We start from the raw sequence: 23,790 nt of genomic DNA on the forward strand, positions 1-23,790 counted from the left end.
TAGTAGGCACTCAAACATACACCCACGTCCTTAAGTAGGCCAGAGGACAACTTGCAGGAGTCAATTTTCTTCTAAATATGTGTCCTAGGGATCAAACTCAGGTTGTCAGGCTTGATGGCAGGTACCTGTGCCTGCTGAGCCATCTCAGAGGCTCTCTCTTTCAGTTCTTTAATAGGATTCAAACTCTTACAACCTTAAACGGGACTGCTGGATATTTGATTCCTGAGAAGAAAGACAAGAACCAGACATGCACTGGTGTAGGCACCTTCAACATTTTACCATATTTTCTAAGTCAGCAGTTCTCAACCTGTGACCCTCAACCCCTTTGGGGGACAAATGACTCTTTCACAGGGGTTGCCAAAGAACACCAGAAAAATATAGACTTACATTATGATTCCTAACAGTAGCAAAATTATAGTTATGTAGTAGCAATGAAAATAATTTTATGTCTGGGGGTCAACACAACATGAGGAACTGTACTAAAGGATCACAGCATTAGGAAGGCTGAGAATCCCTGCCTTAACACAAAGTATGCACATAAAACAAGAAAGGCAGAAAGATGGCTTAGAAAGTAAGAATATGTGACCTGCACGCACACCCCTCTCTGTGTCTCCACACATGGACCTGAGCTCACATCCTCTTTGTGTCTTTCTTTCACACACACACACACACACACACACACACACACACACACAATAAATAAAAACTATTTAAAAATTAATGAAGACATACATTTTTGAGATTGAACATACTTGTACTGTATGAGGGAGCGGCGGGGCTGCGTCCCCGGCACCCAGCTGCCTGCATGGCTTGCTCACACCAGAAATAACTACACACAAATTGTATTCTTTTAAACACTGCTTGGCCCATTATATCTAGCCTTTTCTCAGCTAACTCTCACACCTGGACTAGCCCATTTCTAATAATGTGTGTAGCACTCCAAGGTGCGCTTACCAGGAAGATTCTAGCCTACATCCATCCTGGGTCAGAGCTTCATCGCATCTGCCCGGGAGAGGGGAGCATGGCTTCTGAGCTCACTTCCTCTTCCTTCCAGCATTCTGTTCTGTTTACTCCACCTACCTATGTTTTAACCTATCAGGGTCAAGCAGTTTCTTTATTAGTTAACCAATGAAATCAGCAGATTGATCTATGACACCCCCACATCATTGAACCATCATTTAACTTTTAAAGTATTTTAGAAGTACAGTCTATGGATGTGGGATACTGGAAGTTCCAGAAACTTGCTTAAGAGATGGCAGATATCTGAGCCCTTGCTATGCTTGAAGGAAGAAGGGTGTCCTTGGTGGAAAGAAGGCCAAGTGCCCTTTTAAATTACACTTCCATTAGTGTTATGGAATTTTGACTGGAACACAGGTAGAAACTAAAAGGAGATTAGGTTTGCTAGGTGGAATGATAAGAAAACAAGCAAGTGTAATTCATTGGAAGTGAAGATACTTAACTGAATTTTATTGTCCCAAAGGATGTCCTAGGAGATCTTAGGCCTACGGAGGGACATCTGTGAGGTGAAGGAGGTAATAGATAACCTGGATTTCTTCTCATATTCTCAGAATTCTCAGGGGTCACTCTCAAATCCATCGCCTCTGGGTAGATCTTTGAAATGGCAGAAGGTGGACCTTGACCTAGGGTGGAAATCAGCAATGACCCAAAGGTCACCTCTTGCGAACTTCTTTGTCTTTCAGAGAGCAGACTTGGCCATCTCTGCCATCACCATCACCCCAGAGAGGGAGAGTGTTGTGGACTTCAGCAAGCGCTACATGGACTACTCTGTCGGGATCCTCATCAAGAAACCCGAGGAGAAAATCAGCATCTTCTCCCTCTTTGCCCCCTTTGATTTCGCGGTGTGGGCCTGCATCGCAGCCGCCATCCCTGTGGTTGGTGTGCTCATATTCGTGTTGAACCGGATACAGGCTGTGCGGGCTCAGAGCGCTGCCCAACCACGACCTTCTGCTTCTGCCACCCTGCACAGTGCCATCTGGATTGTCTATGGAGCCTTTGTTCAGCAAGGTGCATTCCCAGTTTTCTGTTGTCCAAATAGCCCTGGGGGCCTGAAAAAGCCTATCTTTTAGTAAAATTCCCCAGATGCATATCACAAAAGTCACTTCAAATGTAATTATATTTAATCTCAGAACAGTGCCGATATCTGGCTGTATTCGGTTTTTCTAAACAGTATCAGGTAGAAATTAAATAAAGTAACAAAGAAGTCAACTTCCTTTCCTGATTCTCCATTTTAGATAAAATTTACTTTGGATTTCAGGGCATTTTCCTCCCTTCCCAAGTTAGGTTGCTTTTTTACGCACATGAGGTTGTCAAAGGGAACTCTGATTAAACATCAACATAGCGTGTAGCAATCTGTAAGTGGTACTCCAGCGAGTCTTGAACTACAGACTCCTCCCTTTGAGAGGCCTGGTGACACTTCTGTCCTATGATGCATTTCAGGATTGTGCGATTTTGACCAGAAACAAATTGCAAAGTCCTTAATGTGGATCTCAACTCTGTGTGCATCATGGCAAAATCCTTTCAAGGTTACCTAAGGAGGAGGGAGAAGCTTTCCTCTCCCACCACCCAAGGGACCAGAGAGAAATAATTGGCTACAGAGAGGTAGCTTCTCGCTGAATTTTACAAGCAGTGTTTTCTGAAAATCCTGGAGGGGAAAACCATCCAGGGAGGGCTGAATATTAATAAAAGTGAAATGGGAGATCTCATTTCTCTGAGTTAAAAGAAAGCTAGAAGACCTCCAGGTAGGAAAAAATTCTTTATTTACAGATTCCTAAGTGTACTATGTGAATTTGAGATTGCCGAAGATCTTACGTTGAGCTATAGCTCTGGAAGTTCTTGCCACAATGAGATAGAATCTTCCAGCTGGAAGACTCGATGTTATGACAAATTTTTCATCACTAGATTCTAGTCCTAATTTTTCTGCCTTTTGCCATCCTCTGGCCTTTCCCCGTATTGGTGGTTTTAATAACATTTCCTTTAAAAAAATAATGTCCAGTGCACAAGTGATAGGAGACTTTGACCTTGGCCAAGAAGGGCAGAATCTTGCTGGGGGTCAGGGTGAAAGTAAGGCACAGCTAACCCCTCTTCATTCTGCAGGTGGTGAGTCGTCTGTGAACTCTGTGGCCATGCGCATTGTGATGGGCAGCTGGTGGCTCTTCACCCTCATTGTGTGTTCCTCCTACACAGCCAACCTTGCTGCTTTCCTCACAGTGTCCAGGATGGACAACCCCATAAGGTATGTCTGCTCTTCCTTGATCAACATTAGTTCTGATGTAGCTTTGCTGAGGCTGCCTGGATGGCATGGAGAGAGACACGAAGCCATGAGAGACTGGGCTCTGAAGCTAGATAAAGAGAATGTTTAATGTGAGAGGATTCTCCATAGTCATATTTTATTGTAGTCAGGATTACATAAGTATATAAATTAAATTCTATTTGTCTGGACATTTAAAGCTGATTATAAAACTAATAAACTGAAACGCAAAATTAACAAGTTAAATTTCCTCAGACCTTTAAAAATAGATTGTAAACTCATTTAATCAAAATTTTATCAACACTCATTTAAAATTAATTAGGATCACAAGTCTAATATATTTTCAGATCTTCAAAGATCTTAAAATTATTTTTTAAAAACATGCCAGTTGGGCTCTGGAGATGGCACAGTTGGTAAAGATGGCAGTTGCTAAGCCAGATGACCTAAATTCAATCCATGGCACCCACATGTGGAAGGAAAGAAAGACATCCCTCAAGTTGTCTTCTGACCTTTACATGCGTGCCAGGGTAAACATGTGAACACACATACACACACACACACACACACACACACATACATACACACACACAACAAAATTTTTTGCTTATATTCATAAAATTATAACAGTTTTATCAAGAGTGAATTCTTGTTTTATTGAATTAAAATATAATTTCAGGTATGACTTTCTTCCTTCATTTTTGAAAAATGTTAAAATTATACAATAAAAGAATAAATTCTTTGTCATGAGGGTGCTCTTGAAAATCCCTTGATCATGATCAGATTCTCAAATGCAGTGCAAATTACCAAAATAAACAAATAAGCAAACCACACATAAGAACAACAACAACAACAAAAAGGTATAAAGTAAATGAGTATTAAACCTGAAGGTACCAAGGTGAAGGCAGGCCTGGATCTACCCAGCATCTAGCAGGGTGGCATAATGGTTCCAATATAGCCTCACTCTAGGCTCTGCTGTGGATTTCCTGCTTTCATGATTTTTTTAGCCCACTGTATTCATCATCAACCTATTGGTTCTTTTGTTCTACTCATCTGGAATCTTCTGTTGCAACCTGTTTCTTTGCTTCCCAGCTGCCTATTTAAGAGTTCAAATCCCTTGACTAGGACTCAAGATTCAGTTTGATTTTACCTGATATCATTATGAAATTGACATTTTAACTGAGATAGTTATAGATTCATATGCAGTTGTAAGAAATAATGCAGAGGTCTCCTATACTTGGCCTCGTTTTCCCAATGCAAAACTGTAGCATTGTATTACAATCAGGTATTGATATTGATGTGATTGACTGGTTTTATTTAGATTTTCCATGAAATATGTTGTGTAAATAGAATCATACACGTTGACTATGCCTTTTTAAGTCAGCCCGATCCTCCATGACTCTCTAGGTTGCTGGTATAGTCATACATAGTTCGCTGCCTCTCAGTGATGAGTGCAACAAATTGTTAGATCATGCACCCATTGGAGGACATCTGGGCTGCTTCCGGCTCTTGGCAATTATGAATAAACTGCTATGAATGCTTTTGTAGGTTCTCGTGTAAACACAGTTTTGTTTACGTGTAATCTTTGCACAAGAGTGCAGTTGCTAGGTTGTATGGCCGTTGAATGATGAGTTCTCTAAGAAGCTATGTTGGCATTTAGAGTTGTTCTCACTTTTTATTTCTTTATTCTGATATGTATGGAGTGATATTTCATTCTGGGTTAAATTTTCATTTTCCTAATGGCCAACAATGAATACTTTCTATATGCCTATTTACTGACACCTGCTTGTCCGTAAAATATCTGATTTTACATTTTACTTCTTTTCTAATTGGACTGTTTGAGTCCTGCCAGTGACTTTTGAAGGTTCCTTGGGCGTTATCTATTTATATATTGTTTACATGTTTTATTAAGTGTTCTTCTTCATCTGATGCGTGATTTGCAAACATTATTCCACCCTGTAGCTTGCATTTTAAATCTTTTAACAATGATTGCAGAGCGTTTTCAATTTTTATGAGGTCTAATTTAGAACATATGTCTTCCTGGGTCATTTATGCTTTCGACATCAAACCTTAGCCTGGCCTAAGACTTTGAAGATTTTCTCCTTCCTAAAACCTTTATGGTTTTATATTTTTCATTAATTTTTCTATTTCGGTTGAAGTTCAGGTTGAAGCGGGTTTTTCTTAATTCACTCATCCAAGCATTATTTGTTAAGCAGTATAGACTAGATGTGGTTGAGAGAAGTTTAGATGCAACGTAGTGCAGGAGACCAGCCCCTGCTTTTGAGGGGACAATAACTTAAAAAAAAAAAAAAGAAAAGAAAAAAACAGTATAGCAAGAGTGTTGTGGGGAAAGGGGAGGTAGCATGGAGGTGGGGCTGTTTCTTCAGATGGAGTGGTCTGCATGGCTCTCCTACCCAAAGAGAACGGTGTGACTGTGAGTGTGAATTGCGATCAAGATCAGGTGAGACATGGTAAGCTGTGCTATCAGGTTTGGAATCGGAGGCTTAGAGGCTTTGTATCTTAATGTTTCCAATCAGAATCACTCTCTGCTACCAGATATGGACTCAGTGGCTAAGCAACAGATTGGGAGTGTTCATTGACAGGCTTTTTTTTTTTAAGTGCATAAATGTATTTCCCTTTTAGAAAAGAAAATTTGAAATAAGCAATTTTAACTTTCATTTGGAAAGGAGTAGTCTCTTGCACAGAACTGTTTATAAGCGAAGCTACCTTTGCCAGGAACACTGCAAGTATAAAGTCTTCAGTGCTCCCAAGGTGAAAGGCTGTCCCTCCCATTGACTATACTATATATCGATATAATAAAGCTAAACAACATATCCACAGATGTCTGTTCTCATGATTACCGTGTGGATGTGTGTTAACATCTACAGTCTAAGCAGTCATTATAAAATCTGGTGTTGTTAGCTATAGCCATCATCATGTTCATTAGATCTGCAGAACATACTCATCACCCCTTAATGAAAATCTGTGCTCGTTTATACCTAATCCCTTCCAGTCACTATTCTGCTTCCACAAGTTAGACATTTTAAGACCCTGCATGTAAGTGAGATTACAAAGAAATATTTAGCTTTCTGTGTCTGTTTTCTTTAACTTAACATAACACCCTCTAGATTTTCATCAATGACAGTGGTTCTTTCTTTTTAAATTCTGAGTTACATATATGAGTTATACCAATATCTATCTGTCCTGTCAATTCTCCTGCATGTTATAGTCTCTTTAACCATCCTTCCATATGGGAAGTTTTAGGTTGATTCCTTATATTGGCCATGGAGAAAAATGCTGCAATGAACAAAGGAATACCAATTTATCTTCAAGATTGCAACCTCATTCCCTTTGGTCATAAACTGAGAAGTTGGGTTATCAGATCATACAGAATTTCTAGATGGATTTGATTAGAAATCTCTTCACTCATCCATATTTTCTATACTAATCTGTATTCTTACCAACTGTGCACAAAATAGCCAATTGGTAGGCTTTGGATTCTATTTATTTGAAATTAATACTATTGAACATTTTATTTTCATCTGCTTATGGGCAATGCATGTTTTAATAAGCATTTATTCAGGTCCTTCACGCATTTTGTTGTTTTTTATGCAAAATTATGCTGTTTAACTGGCCACAAACTTGCCATCTCTTTGTCTCAGCCTGATGGATGCTGGAATTAGAGATCTTGTCACCATGCAAAGGTCCTCTGACTTTGTAGAAATCCAGTGATTTGTTTTCTTGCTGTTGAATCGTTGTTTATCTATTTTGAATTTAACTTATAACCAGATACATAATCTTCAGATATATTTATTCATCCACAGTCTATTTATTCTGTAGATTGTTTTCTGTGCTAAAGATTTTTAGCTTGTTATAACTTTATGTGCATATATTTGCTGTTATTATCTTTACTTTTGGGGTCATCCAAATAAAAAATATGAAATCATTGCCCAGTCTAATAGCAAAAAGCTTTCCCCAGTTTCTTTTGGAAGTTTTATATTTTCAGATTTACAGTTTAGGCTTTATTCATTTTGAGCTAAATTTTACACACGATATGAAGTGTTTTTCTTCTATGCATGTGGAATACCCAGCTTCCCCACACCAATTATTGAAAAATCAGCCTACTCCAACATGTATTCTTGGCAGCATTGTTAAAAGATCCATTACCTATGACTGCACAGGCTTATTTCCAGGTTCTCTGTTATATTATATTGATCTGTCTGTATCTTCTGTGCCAATATTATACTGCTTAGGTTGACTCCAGTTTTGTAGGTTACTTTGACATAGCTAATGTGATTCCCGCATGCTTGTTTATGCTCCTCAAATTGATTGGGTATTCAGTGCTGATGAGCAGGAATTTCAGGGTCATCTTTTTTTCTATTTCTATGAAAAATGACTTTTGTTTTTTGATGGGGTTGTTTTTGTTTTATCAATCACTTTTGGTAGTATTTTTTTCTTTTTCTTTTATTTCTTTATTTGAGAAAGAGAGAGAGAGAGAATACCTACTCATTCTAGAGTCAAATTTGAGTGACCATGGCTCAAATTTTATGTGCCATGTGACTCAGGAACACAGATTTATGTCATCCTTAATTGCCTCTCTGATGTGCATATTAATGTATTTTAGTATAGATATTTTAATGTTACTGATTATTTCAATCTGTGAACACAGGATAGTTTTCCATATATTTCTATCATTTGTAAATTTTTTTCAGTTGTCTCTTCTAGTTTTCCAAGTATACATCCATCACCATTGGCTCAACTTATACCTAAGATCATTTGATGCTTTATTCTGGTTTCATTTTTCTTGTAGTTAATTTTAGTCTATAAAAATATTACCAATTTCACATTTATATTTTTGTTTTACTGTTACATTTTATGTGCATGGGAGCGTTACCTGTATGTGTGTAGCATGGTTAACTTTTATTTCTTAAAATTTTTCTTCATTTGGCTGGGCGTTGGTGGCACATGCCTTTAATCCCAGCACTCGGGAGGCAGAGGCAGGCAGATCTTTGTGAGTTCAAGATCAGCCTGACCTACAAGGGCTAGTTCCAGGACAGGCCCCAAAGCTACAGAGAAACCCGGTCTCAAAAAACAAAACAAGCAAGCAAACAAGCAAGCAAGCAAACAAAATTCCTTCATTTCTGTATTGGTTCTCCTACTTCATTGGTTGAAATATTTGTGTTTTCCCACATAGACAATGATGCATTCATTTACATTTAGAAACATTTGTAGTACTTCCTATTTTCCAATTTAAATATCTTCCATTTCCTTTTCATTCATTGGTCTGGCTAATATTTCTACTACTGTAACCGAATAGATGTGCAGAGGAGAGGCTCGCAGCTCTTCATTGAGTGTAATGGTGGCTGCAGTTTTGATGAGTCTACCCTTTCACACCCAGTTACAGTAACTTCTTTTCTAACTTGTTTGAGATTATTTTATCATGAAAGGACTTGAGATGTGGTTTGACATCTGTTGAGGTGAATATATAATTTTTTCCTCTTATTATGTTAATGTGGTATATCTTACTTGCAGCTTACCTGGTTTGTACCAGTCTGGTAAGGTCCATTAAATCTTTAAAATCTGTTGTTTTAATGTGTTGCTGTCTAGCACGAATTCTAATTGGTCTTAATAATAAAAATCTAAAGTCAGATATTGGGCTTTCTTCTTTTTGTTTTGTTCGATTCCCCTTATCCATGAGTCTCTCAGTAGTTAATAGTCAGAGGTAAAAGATGGGACCCCATTAGTGATTCCCAGATATATAGCTGGTCTTGTGTGAATATGTTATGCCCAAACCCATGGGTCCCCACAAATGCCAACAAAGGAGACCAAGTCCCATATGTAAAAGCAAAGAGTCTTTATTTTAATCAAGTTTTCAAACTTGGTCTCTCCACATGTCCAATGTTTTGAAATAACGAAGAGCCCCGAGCTCAATTAGAATTGGGTTTTTATAGTAGTAAATGTGGGGGTGAGGGGTCTCTGAGGTTCAGGACCCCTGCCTTGTCTGACATTTGTTTAGGGGTGTCATGGTGAAGTGTTCTGGCAGGTGATCCTATCTACAGTCATTGGAATGTCAGGCATTTCTTTTGAATGGTCTGCTCTTGGGTGGGGGTCCGGTAATCTCGGCCTGCCAGGCATTGTCTCAGGGTAAACTATTGAGACTCCAGACTCCATCTGAATTTATCGATGACCAGAGTCCCAGGTAATAATGGTTGGAAGTTCCTTTTGGGGGACCTGCCCAGACTTAGCTTATCATGGCTGGCCCCTACAAGCTGAGTGCAGGTAACTACAATAATTGTGGTTAATATTGTATATTATATATATAGTATATACTGTAGTATAAAATATCATTCTCTCAACTATTATAACATTGTATATACCAGTATTATAACTGTGTCTTCACCAAATCTCTATCTTTTGTAATTCTGCTCCTCTTCTGCAATTTTTACTTATCAGGGGTGCCATAAATGTCATGTTTAGAACTGGGCCCACAACCTTTCTTGAGTAGCAAAGCTTTTCATGGAGAACACTCCCCTGATAAATGCTGTGAGCAGCATATGTCTAAGGGTGTAAACATTGTAGTTTGCTACTTTGTCAATTTAGTTAAATATCAGTAGTAAATTCTCTGTCCAGGACTGTAACTTTCCTCGATATGAGTTGTTATCTGGGCCTACAGCATCAGACATAGGCTGTCCCTTCCTGTGGTGTTCTGAATGAGAGTGCCCTCCCCCCCCCCCCACACACACACATAGGCTCATGTATTTGTATGCTTAGTGGTCAATTGATGAAATGTTTCAAAGGATTCAGGGGTGTGGCCTTGTTTGGGGGAAGGGGGTTGTGCTTTGTAATTTCAAAAGCCCCTTCCAGGCCCAGTATCTCTCTTTCTCTCTGCCTGCCTGAGGATCAAGTGTAAAGCTCTCAGCTCCTTATTCAGTACTATGCTTATCTTTATGCTGCCTTGCTCTCCACCTTGGTGATAATGGACAAATCTTCTGGAAGCGTAAGCAAGCCTCTAATTAAGAGCTTCCTTTCTACAAGAGTTACCTTGATCATAGTGTCTCTTTGCAGCAATAGAACCGTAACAGACCCTTCCTTCACCTCTTAGTTCCCCACTGCAGAGGTCTGGAATCCAGTCAGAAGGCAGCTGGTTAAGCACACCTTAGTCTAGCTGCTATTGTGATGGTGATATATCCTGCCCTGCAAGCATTTCTAGTTCACAGGGTGAATGGCTGGATGAGAACAATGATGCCTCTTCTCACTACTTCTTTGTTTTGTAAAGCTGGCTTGTTGACTGAGGTCTTTCATTGTAACTAATGCAGATTTATCATGTCGTTCTTCTAGAACTGTTATAGATATATTCATTTTTTAAAAGATTTACTTATTTATCTGTTATATATTATATTATCTATTATGTAGTATTTCTCCTGCGTGTATGCCTGCAGGCCAGAAGAAGGCACCAGATCTCGTTATAGACGGTTATGAGCTTCCATGTGGTTGCTGGGAATTGAACTCTGGACCTCTGGAAGAGCAGCCAGTGCTCTTAACCTCTGAGCCACCTCACCAGCTCATATCTCATAATTTTTGTCATATTTTTCTGTGTTCATATTTCAAAGGTTTAGGAAGCTATTTCTTCTGATTTCATCTTTAACCCACAGACTACTCAGGTGTTGGTATTTAATTTCCATATTTTGTGACTTTTTCTTTTCCCTAATATTACTTACTTATAAGGTTTATAAGATTTTAATCTTCTTAAATTTGTAAATTTGAATTGTGGTCTAATGTAATTAATATTGAAGAATTTTGCATATGGGTTGATAAAACGTGCGTTTTGTTGCCATTGGATTGATTTTTTTGTTAATCCTTTGTATTCTTAACTCTGAATACTTTCACAGTATGCCTATGATGTTATTTTTAGCCTGATCTTGATTTATTGACTTTCTGTCTCAATCTATACATTGTGGAGTAGGGTAACAAATATTTCTACATTTCTTAAATTGCTATTTATTCCTTCAGTTTTATTCATAGTTTCTTAATACATGTAGGTATTACAAATTAAGTTATATAAATGTGATATATTCTTGATGAATTGATTTTTATCATATTATTTTTTTCTTTCGTTTGTGACAATTTTTGATTTAACATCTCTTTTGTCTGAAATGAGTACAAATATACCTGTTCTCTTTTGTTTAAAATTTGCATAGAGTGTCTTTACTCTATTTTTTTATTTACCTGTCTTTCAATCTGTAGAGAGTCACTTATCTAGAGCATAAAGTTGGTTAATAGAAAGTCATTTTCTTAACAGTACTTTTAAGTAGAACATTTAATTCATTTATATTTAATATTATTGTTAATTAGGAGCAACATTAACCATTTTGCTATTTACAACATATTTTATCATTTTTTTGTTTTTTCCATTAATTTTTTTTGTGTTAAATATATTTTTGCTGACAATGTTAATGCTTTTGATTATTTGTATACATTATATTCTTTGAATATAGTTATTGTACATGTGTATGTTATACTCTTAGTTTTGGCATAGCCATTATAATTAGCATCAAATTTATAACAACCTAATTTGCACTAATAGTAACTTTTCACCTATAGCATAATAATTATGTACTAGTATGGGTGTCATCTACCCACATTCTCTTTATTTATTTGGATGGGGTCTCATATAGTCCAAGACCTCATTTACAATTCCAAATTTGTGAGTCTTTTCTTCAGAACCCCATAGTTTAGCTAAATAACTTTTCTTAACTCTGAATACTTTCACAGTATGCCTTCTTTCTGGCAGCACCAGCTCTTAGCTTGAGTCCTCATATCTATTGAACTTTCCTGGACAACTTTCAGTTCTTCTTCGGTTTCTGTTCATTCTGGGGAATGGCTTCCATTTTTCCGACGGGTTAAGTTGTACTTACATATTTTTTATTTCCTATCTGCCCCCCTCCCTCTCTTTGGATGCCTCTATTATTGTTAGTCACTGCTTTATGGATTTCATTCTCAAGTGTTGTTATAAAGAGCTCTTTTTCTAAGTAATTAAATTTACTTTCTTTACATTTCATTTTCTCCAGCAGGCGCTTTCCCACACTGTGCAATATTATGAAAGCATATTGGGTGCTTTTTCTGTGAAGTCTTTCTCGCGCTTTCCAGGCTCTCTTTGCTGTTTGCTGTCCTTGACCGCTGAGAACCCTTTCTACACAGGGCAAGTAGGCTTCTCCTTGGACGTTTTGGTAGCACACCTGGCTGCAGTTTGCATCTTACATTCTAGTCTTTTGGGGGAGTTTTTGAATTCAGGTAGAGAGGTATAAACTGTGATTTGAATGCCAGCAGCTACTGTGGTAATATCCTGTAAAAGTTTTCCTTTGGCGTTTTTGCCTCCAATGTTTGTAGCATTATAGTTGATCTAGCTCCTGGAATGGTTATAAAGTCACTGTGTAGCTTTTTTAACTTCCTCCTTACTGTTACTGTTTTCTCCATTTTACTGACAAATTGCTGTTTGTCAACATCAACAGCCCATGAGCTGGGGTTCTGCATACTGTGTTCTGCAGATCTCAGTGGTACCCAGGGGCTTCCTATTGTTCTACTTTAAATGTGTCTCTGTGTGTATAAGAGGAAATCCTCTGTAATGATGTATTTTTCAAAGCAAGGTAGTCCCTCATTAATTTCTGTCCTCTGGAAATGTCTTAGTGCCTGCTAGGTGGGTAACGTCCCTACTTGTACATGGTATATCATTCCCTGAAATTGAAAACACGGCCTGGTCATTGGAGTAGTCAGCTAAAGGAATGAATGACAACTGTCTGTCCTCTTCCTATCCACATTTTTATTATTAATCAAACTAACCTTCAATCTACATTTCAGTCTATCATATAACAATTTAGCACTGATATTTAATCTGTCCTTGCAAAAATTCATAATTGCTACCCTAGTATTTGGAATTCATACATTCCTTAAAGGTACACATAGCACTGATATCTAAAAGAGAATGAGCTCCTCTTGGGAACACAGATGTGTTTGACTACTTTGAGCAACAGTACCTATTCATCCGCAGGAAGGCACATTCTTGCCTTGAGAGGACATAGCTCACTTTTGTTTCACTACAAAAATTTCCAATTTTTGTGATTATTTCCATCCCTGTGTCAGTTTACATATTATCATAATCTTAGCAGAAACGTTGGAAATTTTGTTATTGGAAAAGAGTTGTATAGCCCAGCTCCCTTATTTTGTCAGTGCCTGTATTCTGGAATACTTGTCTAAAAGCCCTAGGTGAGTAGCACCCCATGTTAAGAGGACTCACACTTCACCCAGAAATTCCTTTTAGAAAGTAGCAGCAGAAGCACCAGCTCTTGAAATTGTGCACCGTGTTTGCCATGAGCACGGCCATTGATACCTGATATCCTAGGTTCAAATCCTCTTCGCCCCTCACTAGTTGTGAGACAGTGTCCAAGTCACTTAACCCTGTGTCACTTCCTTCTCTCACCTGTACACAGGAGTGACAATTATGTCTACTACACGGGGTGTGGAAGAGACCGAATCACCACCTGCTAGAGCTTTAAACGATGATTATTTTTGCTGCTGATGTTGATAGGGGCTTTGGAGTTCTGAATAGAGAATAACTCAGAGATGCGGGAAAGAAGGCAGCTGTATAGGAATGTGTAGGAAGTAAGTAACTATGTTGGCAATTGTGTCAGAATGGATGGCATTTATTATTTGATTGGCTTGATCCTTGTGTTTGTATTGGTAGATTAGAGAGGCTAGAAATGTAAATGTTCGCTCATCTACTCATTGAATTTGGAAGCATGGATGTGAAAGGAAAAATGAGCAAATGCTTCCTCCAGCTATGTCCTTGTGCTTAGATAGTGGACAGTAGGCACATAACCCAGCAATCACAGTCCTCTGTGCTTGCCCAGATTAGTGGAAACTACACAGCAACACAAATACTTTAAGTGGGTATATTTTTGAGACATTTCCTTTCGCTGTGTGGCACAGACTGGTCTGGGAATCATGGTCTTCCTGCCTCAGTCTTCTCAGGCCATAGACTTACAGGCCTGTTTCATCATGCTGAAGAAGGTGATTGTGGATCTTGGCAGTAACTTCCTTAATTTTTAAGCCTGTGAAGCAACTTAGATACCCTTTAAAAAGGTGAATGGATAAATAAGCTGCAGTACACTCCAGCATGAGCTGTGATCCGTCACTGAACTGAACAGGTACAACAGCATGTGAACTGAGCTAGAGTATAGTTAAGTGCATGTTGGTGAGTGAATGCACTATGATATGTAGAAATATGTATGTATTTCAGTGATGGCCAAGATGTTCTATGGACACTAAACTTTATCCATGGTTCATTTTAGGTTCAGATGTGGGGAATTCTAGTTCCTAATTAATCCATATAAAAACACTGAGTTTGAACCATAAATAGTTAAATATGCGCTCATTTTATTTTGCATGCTCTTCTTCATGGAATCGGGGTTTATGTTTTCTATCTTGTCTGTTTTGGGGATGCACTCTTTATGCTGCCTCTGGTTTCATAACTCTCTTACACTGCTCGGCTACAATACATTGTTGTCTTTGACCCTCAAGGCACTGAGGTGCATGAGCTTTGACTCCTGTGTGAGTGAATGGCTCTGAGTATTGGTGAGCACCATTAGTCCTTTGTCCTCACGGTGAGGTCAGTGGCAGCCTCACTGGTGTGAAGTGGACGCTTAGACCTTGTTACAGATAGCCTGAAGCAGAGCCGGTGTGACTAGATCCCCAAGTGACTTGATTCATGTTACAGCTCAGTGCTCAGTGCTTCTAGTTAATCAGAAGGAGCATCTATGCATTTCCAGTAGCTTGAAGTGATCAGCTATGTCAAAAAAATGTATTGTAACACACCTACAAATTATTTCCTGCCTTGGAAGCCTCAAAAACCTGAAAAGGAAAGTGACACACACTAATGGGACACATGAAGAAGAGATTATAGGTTTCTTCACATGTTAGGGTTGAGTAACAGGCAAGGGCCTAGAGCTTCAATTATTAACAACTGGAAGTCGGAAAAATCTAGAAGCTTTTAAAGCAGACAGGCACAAGTGCATTGACAGGGAGGGAGAAAGACACAGCATGCATCTAGTACGAATAAGAAAACCAGCAAAGTCACACCATGGACATCATTATCAGTAGTTAGGGACACTGCATAATGATCATCAAAATAAGTGAACCAAAAAGAAAATGTATGTGGAACATTAAAATTTTTGAAAAAAACGTTGGGACAGATCTAATAGGAGAAATAGAAAAGTCTAAAACAGTCAAATCTTAACCTCATCCTCCTAAAAAATGCATAAACAGTAAACAAGTTTATTAGGTTATGTAGATCTAAACAACTCTACTAATTAACTGGACACAATTGGCATTTGTAGGACATTTCAACCCCAAACTCCAAAATCAACATTTTTAAGTATGCACAAGCTTTCAGCACAAAAGACATTGTCATTGCGTAGCTAAAGCGTAGTCATTGTAAGCGCTGACTTTCTTGAGGGTTTTCTGTCATTTGCAATCCCATTAAGTTTGAAACTAATGGGAATAAACAATTTAGGAAATACACAGTGAAATCTATATAGCATAATTCTGAATAACCCAAGTGTCAAAGGAAAAGGCACAAAAGAAATCTCTAAAATGTTTCTGATTTAAATAATAATGAAAGCACACTATGTCAACAACTATGAAATGCAGCTAAAATAATACTTAAAGTAAGTTATCACTGTAAATGCCTCTAAGAAATTTGTTGCTTTGATCAAGTAGAAGATTCTTGGGTTTTTCCTTAAAAAGACATAAAAATAAGGAATAAGCTTAGATAAAAAGAATCTTGAAGAAATGGGATTGATATAATAAATAAATTAGAAAGTCTGACCCCACACCCTTTAAAAAATAAAATGGATATATTGTTAATGAGACTAGGTGTGGTTACACAGGTCTAAAATTGCCACACTCAGGAGACTTAGCAGCAGAAGGATCATGATTTTGAGGCTGTCTTAAGCTACAGAGCAAGTTACTGGTCAGTTAGAGATAAACAGTGAGACTGTCAAGAAAAAAATAAGGGAAAAATCAACAAAAGAAAAAGTGAACATTGTCAATATCAGGTACGAAAAGACTTTCTAATAAATTTTCTACACAGTAAGAAGATGATAAAACAATACTATGATATAAAACAAAATTTCACATCAGTAAGTAGAGCAGAGACTAAAGGGAAATTTACCCCTTAAAACAAGATGTTAGTTTTGTAAAACAAATGCCATGCCATTTATTAAATTCTAGGACAACATATTCTCATGGGTGGATTTCATCCAACACTCAAAGAAACAATACTAACCACAAGTTCTTCCAAAGAATCACTTTTAAGAATACGTTTAATTAAACTGCCATAACTCGAACACCAACCCCTGTAGTAAGATGCTGTTTGTTTATTTCCCAGCTGCCCAGACTCCTGAAATAATCACATAGAAACTATATTATTTGCAATATTGTTTGGCCAATAGCTTAAGCATATTTATGGATAACTCATATCTTAAATAAACCCATCTCCATTAATCTGTGGGTTGCCATGAGGCTGTGGCTTACCTGGGAAAGTTCCAATGCTGTCTCCAATGGGGCTACATGGTTTCTTCTGACTTTGCCTTTGTTCTCCCAGAATTCAGTTTAGTTTTCCCTGCCTACTAAGTTCTGCCTTGCTATAGGCCAAAGCAGTTTTGCAATTAATGTAGTTTCTATGTAATTATTTTGGAAGTCCAGGAAGCTGGGAAATTAATAAACAACCTCTTACTGCAAATTGGTGTACCAATGTGGGACTGATTAAATTCATCAAAGCCTGAGAAAGCTTAAAAAGTAATTTTAGACACAAAAGAACAGAGGTAAGCATGGCTTCTTGGTAGCCAGCATTTTGCTGGTGGTGTGCTGCAGCCCCTTTAAGAGAGGTGTTCCTGATTCAGTGGTAGCAGAAAAAAAGCCACACAGTTTTAAAATGGCGGCTTCCTGGGCCATGCTGCCAGTACAAACTCTGACGTGGTCTGCCTATGGAACATTTAAATGGGTTTTGTAAGCAGAGTGCTACAACTTGCTTAATGTTGCAACATAGATCAACTTCATACTTGGAAAGAGGATGGTGTGTATGTGGCTTGCAGAGGCAATGAACATGCCTCTGACATGTTAGAATGGGCAGAGCCAAAAGAAAAGCAACCTTGACCCTAGTCATACTGTGGCTTAGCATTTTAAAAAATGCTTCTGGACAGAAAAGGATTTCAAATACACAATAGGACAGATTCAAACATAAAAGACCTTGAAATGAGACACAGTGAGTTTTAAAAAAAGAATGCAGGCTTGGGAGGGAGAAGCCATGTAGCCTTGACAGAGACAGGTGCCAGAACTTTACCCAGTAAGCCACAGCCACATAGTGATACACAGATTAATGGAGATGCGTTAAATTAATATGTAAGAGTTAGCCAGTGAGAAGCTAGAGCTAATGGGCCAAACAGTGATTTAATTAATACAGTTTCTGTGTGGTTATTTTGGGGCTGAGCAGCCGGGAACTAACTAGTGGCTTCCTTACAACAAACCCCAGAAAAAGATAACACAAGAGAAGGCAATTATACACCAACCATCAATGCGCTTAGATACAGAAGCCTTCAGCAAATGCTAACAGGCCAATCAGCAATGTATAACAATGATAGCACACAATGCCAAAGTAGAGTTTTATTTCTTAGATACAGTTCTTTAAACAGTTGAGAACAGACCAATGTAATTTAAATAAATAAAATACAGAAGCATATCACATGACCATTTCAATACAGAAATGTATTTGGTAGCACATGCTTGTAATCATTGCCCTGAGAAGGCTGAGGCAGGAGGATTGCCAATAGTTCGATGCCAAACTAACCCAATATAGTGTGGGGGGGGGGGGGGGGTTCTGGTTATCTGAACTAAGCTTGAGACCTTGACTGAAAACAAACAACAACAAAAATAACCTAAAATGATAAAGAAACAAGGAGTAAAAAATACATCCATAGTTTGACGAAAGGAATGAATAGAGAATTGACTCTAATGATTGAAATCTTGTTACTTTTCTCCCAGGATCAGTAAGAACAACCAGAGGTCAGTGCCTGTGGTTCAAGCAATGAAGGAAATAAAAAGGAGGGAAGGAGAGATGACTCTAAGAGTACCTGCTATTCCCTAACAGGATCCAGATTCCTTCCTAAGCACCCATATAGCAGCTTACAACCTTGTCTAAGTTCCAAGGGAATCAGCTCACTCATCTGTATACATGTATGCAGGCAAGCCACTGACATAAAGAAAATAAAAACAATATGTTCCTTTAAAGTTTATTTTAAAAGAAGCTGGAAACAGTGGGTTTTAAAGTAAATCTTCATTTCATGGTAGCCTGTCAATGTTTGTAGAAAAATCCTAAAAACCTGCTAACCAAATTCAATAAATTTCATGTCTCAGGAAACATTCACTGTACAATGAAGCATTCTCTTACATTCTCAGGACCAATAGTTAGAAAATAGAGACAAAGAAGCCCAAATATATTACAACAATGTCCCCAAATAAACAAACAAATTTGTAGAGATGTACTTCATGACATATGTAAGGGTTGTACACTGGCTATGAAATGTCAGTGATAGAAATCAGTTGTATTTTAAAAATGGACAACTTCTGTATTTGTAGATTAACATTGTTGTCGCAAAGGGAACTCCCTGTAACTGTGCTATGGATTCAGCTCTCCTCAAAATCAGAGCAGGATTGCTTTAAAAGGAGGGGCTGTTAGAAGGTTCTTGAGACCCCTGTATAATTACCAATGATTAGAGTGTTGAGCTTACTGTTTAGGAAGTGAAACTATCTCATTTGGTTTTCAGAACTTCAAGCAGGGTGGTAGCTTTCTTTGTGACCCATCTCTGATCTGACCTCTCTTGCTGTCCCTTTCCTGGACTCTTTTTGCTCCTTAAATATCACGGACAGCTTCGGGCCCCCTGGTCATCACATATTTTAAAAACACTTTCTCTCTGTTGTCGCCTAGCCAGATCTGACTGACTTTAAGTCTGCTCTTCTGTCACCTCTCCAGTGTGGCCTTTCTGAAGACATTAAGTGTTTGTTTTTCTCCTTTGTAAACCCTGGAACTTTTCTTTATTAGCAGTTATGGCACTATGTAACCACATATTTACATACTTATTTTTTATTTTTGACACATTTTATATACTATTTGTTGTCAAATGAGTCTATAAAAAGAGAGAAATGTGCAAATATAAAAGAAATGACACACGTATATAAACGGCATCAAGGTTTATCTACAATAGAGGTAAAAGTACTATGCAGGATCTAGAAAATAGTTAACTGGGTTTGAACTCTTAACAGTCTTGCATTGGTACCAGAGATTCCAGGCATGCACCACCAGGCCCAGCAATGCCTACTGTCTATTTTTTTTTTCAAATTAAATTTAAAAGATGAAAAACTGTCCTAATTTGGAATAATCATTAATTTTATACTGTTCAAACACCTGAGTAAAATAGTTTTTTGTCTTTATAAACAATATGCAGATACACAGATCACCTTAAAATAACATGATAACTTTTATTTTTAATAATTTTAAAAGCAAAATATAGCTAACTTATTTCCCCTTTCTTTCCTCTAGTCATTCCTGTGTACCCCGTACCCCTTGATCTCTCTCAAACTCATGAGCTATTTTTATTTTGTTTATTTATTATTATTATTATTATTATTATTATTATTATTATTTTTGGATTTTTCGAGACAGGCTTTCTCCGTAGCTTTTGGTTCCTGTCCTGGAACTAGCTTTTGTAGACCAGGTTGGCCTCAAACTCACAGAGATCTGCCTGCCTCTGCCTCCCAAGTGCTGGGATTAAAGGCGTGCGCCACCACTGCCCGGCTGTTATTTTTACTTCTACATTCATGTAACCACATGGCTTCCCGTAGAATTGTGTCGGATCATTTTGTGTCATCATATGTGTGATGAATTTTTTTATATTACTTTTTAAAATAGGCATTTTTACCTCTCCTTAGTAGGCACCATGGAGCCTCAGACTTAGTTGTGTTTCCTCTTTGCGTAACTAATGCTTAACACAGTATATGGCACAGTGTATACCATGTCAACTGGGATGAATTCATCACCGAAGGCAGACATGTGGCTTTTGGTTCACAGGCAAAGAATTATGAACATTGGGTGGGATAGTTGAAGGCAGAATTTAGTTCAGGATGGAGAAACAAGTTGGAGTTGAATAAACAGCTCAGGGAGGTGATGAATCATGTAACCCCCAAGGTGTGTCTGCAGCAGCTGAGAGAGCATGAACATCTCTTACAGACCCTGAAGCCATGCTTCCTGTTCTGCTTCTGGGCTTTTCCACCAGTTAAAGCTCTGCACGAAGGGGGAAGCTGATTTGGGTGTTATTTGTTTAGTTTATTCCTTTTTATTTTTAGCTTGAGGACAAATGCGTATGTCAGGTGTATACACCAGAGCCCTGCTGGGCAGCCTTGACAAGACATCTTTTTGTCTAAAGGTCAAATGAGAGATTTTCCATATCTTTTGTGGGTTTTCTTCTCATTCTTCTATTGCTCCTGCATTTATGGATCCATGCACATCATGAAAAGTATAATCTGTAGTATGTGTGCTCTTTCCCATTGCAACAGTGAGATTGAAAACTCCCAGATTTTATAGCTTGGGTAAGTCATACATATGCACAAACTAGCTGTAAAATTCGTATTCCTGCTTGGGCATAAGAATTCATGATATATTAGTAAGAATTTTTTGCTCAGGAAAACTAGCTCCCTAGGGGACAGATGTGTAGCCTATGGAATAGGGAATGCCCCCTTCTCTCACATCACATCCAGAACTATATGATTCAATTGTCCAAGGATATTCATTATCATGGTTGAAAAAGACTCTTGCTTCTTATATCTGCTGTCAGAACCCTTGCAGACTTCCTCTGTAGATTATGTTCAAGGTCACTATCCTTTATGGCTAATTGGATGTGGACTTGTCCAAGGTGCCAAAGAGCCTCAAGTTACTCTTTCTCCCACTTCCTCCTAAAAACAAATGAATGCATATTATCTATTGAGCTTTTCAGTAGAAAAATCTGTGTTCCCAAGTTTTTTCTCCCCCCCCCCTCCCATTTCCCTGTTATTAATACCTTGAGGTGCTGCGATAATCAACACCGCTTAGTCAGTATTACCAGGTCATTATTGGCTCAAGGCCATAGTGCACTCAGGACTCATTATTCTGAATGGTCCATTCTCTGTGTTTGACATATGTGCAAGGACACATATCCATCATTATAGCTTCATGCAGTTCCACTGTGCAAGTTCCTGTGTTCTACCGATAAATCTTCCTCTTATTGGCGTTAATTACTGATAAGAAGTTAGGGACCACACACTCTACAAATACTGTCAGTAGAGTTCATCCATTCTAGTCCCCAGATCTCTCATGTGTCATTTCATACTCTGCCATGCCTAGGTCTTGATGACTAGTTTATTACAATAATCTTTTGGCTTGACTTTCCCTCTTCTCTTTTTGTTACTTTAAACCTTTGTTTGTATTGCCAGTAGAAATATCTTGGTTAAACAAATTCTGGGGCTTCAGCGGTTTCCTGCAGTGTTTAGTATATTGCTGAGCATCTGTAACATCTCTGTTTGCAGCTGCATGTGTGTGCTGCAATGCTGCAAATATCCACGTATTGAATCTGTTCATATTCTTTATGATAAGTACTCAAGAGGTTGGATTTTCAGTACAAGATTTTTGTTGCACCCCCCCATGTGTGTGTGTGTGTGTGTGTGTGTGTGTGTGTGTATGTTTGTGTGTGTGTGTGTTTGGATTTTTTTTTATCTTATAGTGTTTATTTTCCTTCATTGTTTTCTATGGCAGCTCCTACACAGAATTTGATTGATTGGATTTTAATTGTTATTATATGTTGTCTGTTGGTTTCTAGCACTGAGCTTAATAAGTTATTACTCTCAATTTATAGGATTTTCTCCTTCATTAGTCACAACTTCATAAAAACAGACATTATATCATATTTGTGTTAGAGTTTTCCATGCCAAGCAAAGGGCTTGGCATGTAGCTGTTCCTTGTGGCGTTTAGGAAGAAATGCCTAGGCAAAAATGAATGCTCAGGCAAATGAACTGGAGTGGCATCTGCCACTTCAAGGCAGGAGATGATAATGTAATAGCAATGAGAATGGGTTTTGAAAGTGGGGGTGGGGGCTTTCAGAGAGGTTGTGTAACTGAAGACGCTGCTGAGGTGAGCCGCCATGGTTGTTTGTGCCAAGTGGTGTGGAAGCCCTGAGACAGAAAGCGTGGTGGCCTGAGGTAAGACAACCTAGTATAGACTGTGCAACGGGACCTGGGTCCTAGGATTCTCTGACATGAGAGTAGGCTAGATGAGCAAGCTGCTCATCTCTGATAGTCAGTGACTGTGCAGCCATCTCTCTTCTAGAAAGCTAGGGATAGTGGTCTTTGGTAACTGTTTTCTCACAAGCTTGGGTTGAGTAGCTTGGAAAATGGGAAGAACATTTATGACAAATTTTGAGCCTTGTGCAACTGTTGACATTTTTAAAATAAGAGAAAGGAAATAATTTGCTGCTGCTGATGCAAGTAATGGGAGATTTGAGAGACACAAAGATGGTCTCCAAACTGATACTAGACAAGCAATGGAAAATGGAACAGGTCGTGATTGGCAGTTATCATAGCCTATAGGAAAGCAGAATTCTAAAAATTTCAGAAAGGGGAAACCTTTTCAGTCCAACTGTGAGATTCAAGATAGAAATGCCCCAAATAATGAGGCAATAGTTTTCTGATCATAAATCACCACAAATCTCAGTGGGGAGGGACAGCAGGCATATGCTAGGGGTCTCAACACAAAGTCAGTTGCCACATGGAAACATGGAAATTGATAGATAATAATGGAATAAAACAGGGATATCCTCTTGAAAGTTTATGCAAATAGTACCCCATTTTGCATTTAAACTATAGAAAATCCCTTTTAAAAAAGACTTTGATAGAATTGATTTCTGAACCCTAGTTTTGACTAAAACCAATCACAAGTAGATAGATTGGTACTTAACAAATACTGGGATGTAATTACAACAAATGAAAACAGAATTATCACTGTTGATTAAGAACCATTGGGTTCAACATTTATGTCAATATAGGGACTTTGTGGCTGTGTAACTTCAGTTGGCTACTTTGTGGATCTGAGCTTTAATTAGCTTTCTTACCTACAAAATAGACAAGGTGATACCAATTCACTGTGTACTGTGTCCACTAATTAAATTAGATCATATGGGATCCAGCACGGTGCTGGCATTCAGTTACCTCTCAGTAAATACACAACTCTATCTTCCCTATGGTGCCCCTTCAAGGTTTCTTCCAGGTTCAGCTGAAAAACTATTTCAAGACACTGGGATAATATATAACCCATGCAAGTGCATGCAAGCGCACTGCTAATAACATTTGAGAACTGTAATGCTGTCATGGGATTGGGGAGAGGATATTTAAAC

At 38.2% G+C, this 23,790-nt stretch overlaps 1 protein-coding gene across 2 annotated transcripts in view; it reads left to right on the top strand.

Annotated features, from left to right (window-relative positions):
- Positions 1-23,790, top strand: part of Grid1 (glutamate ionotropic receptor delta type subunit 1) — a 748,494-nt gene that overhangs the window by 626,827 nt on the left and 97,877 nt on the right. For both annotated transcript variants that reach the window (XM_041662801.1, XM_041662802.1), the window contains exons 11-12: positions 1,701-2,025; positions 3,115-3,253. In XM_041662801.1, coding sequence (XP_041518735.1) covers positions 1,701-2,025; positions 3,115-3,253 — 464 coding nt within the window. The remainder of the gene's footprint in view (positions 1-1,700; positions 2,026-3,114; positions 3,254-23,790) is intronic.

The sequence above is a fragment of the Microtus oregoni genome, unplaced genomic scaffold (assembly GCF_018167655.1).
Source record: "Microtus oregoni isolate MIOR12 unplaced genomic scaffold, Mior012 000013F_ref0000133, whole genome shotgun sequence".
In the NCBI taxonomy this organism is placed as follows: Eukaryota; Metazoa; Chordata; class Mammalia; order Rodentia; family Cricetidae; genus Microtus; species Microtus oregoni.